We start from the raw sequence: 652 nt of genomic DNA on the forward strand, positions 1-652 counted from the left end.
GTCTCGCCAGGGACGGTAGGCTGAACGGGAGTCTCGCCAGGGACGGTAGGCTTAACAGGAGTCTCGCCAGGCTGAGTGGGAGTGACTGGCTTTCCGGGAACAGTAGATTGACCAGGCGCCACAGGAACTGGCTGGGTGGGGACGACCGGGACAGTAGTGTTCTGGAAGGGAGCAGTGGGAACTGGAGCAGGTGGCAGAAGAGTGCTGTTCTTAGGAGGTACTGGTGCTGGTGGCAGAGGTGCCGGTGGCACAGGAACACCGGTGCCAGTCGGCACAGGCGTCACAGGCAAAGTTGACGACTCACAGAATGTGGTGGTGACCGTGATGATGTTAGTCTGAGTGATCGGGACGGTGAGGGTCTTGGTGCCAGATGTGACAACAGTAGATGTTACAGGGCACTCAGTGGTAACAAAAGTGGTAGTCTTGGTGATCTCCGTGATGGTGTGAGGAGGCTCCGTGCCGGTAGGCTTGGTGTGAGGAGGCTCCGTGCCTGGAGGTTTGGTGGTGTGAGGGGGCTCTGTGCCAGTAGGCTTAGTGTGAGGAGGCTCCGTGCCAGTAGGCTTGGTGTGCGGAGGCTCCGTGTTGGGGGGCTTCTCATGAGTAGGCTCCGTGTTGGGAGGCTTGGTGTGCGGAGGCTCCGTGTTGGGGGGCT

The 652-nt window shown here is 60.0% G+C and overlaps 1 protein-coding gene across 1 annotated transcript in view; it reads right to left on the bottom strand.

Annotated features, from left to right (window-relative positions):
- Nucleotides 1-14: 14 nt before the first annotated feature.
- cspA (putative cell surface protein) overlaps nt 15-652 on the bottom strand; it is a gene marked incomplete at both ends in the record, with an annotated part of 1,682 nt that continues 1,044 nt past the window's right edge. The window contains one exon of the mRNA XM_032086493.1: nt 15-620. Coding sequence (XP_031944534.1) covers nt 15-620 — 606 coding nt within the window. The remainder of the gene's footprint in view (nt 621-652) is intronic.

The sequence above is a fragment of the Aspergillus pseudonomiae genome (genome assembly GCF_009193645.1).
Source record: "Aspergillus pseudonomiae strain CBS 119388 unplaced genomic scaffold BDV37scaffold_12, whole genome shotgun sequence".
In the NCBI taxonomy this organism is placed as follows: Eukaryota; Fungi; Ascomycota; class Eurotiomycetes; order Eurotiales; family Aspergillaceae; genus Aspergillus; species Aspergillus pseudonomiae.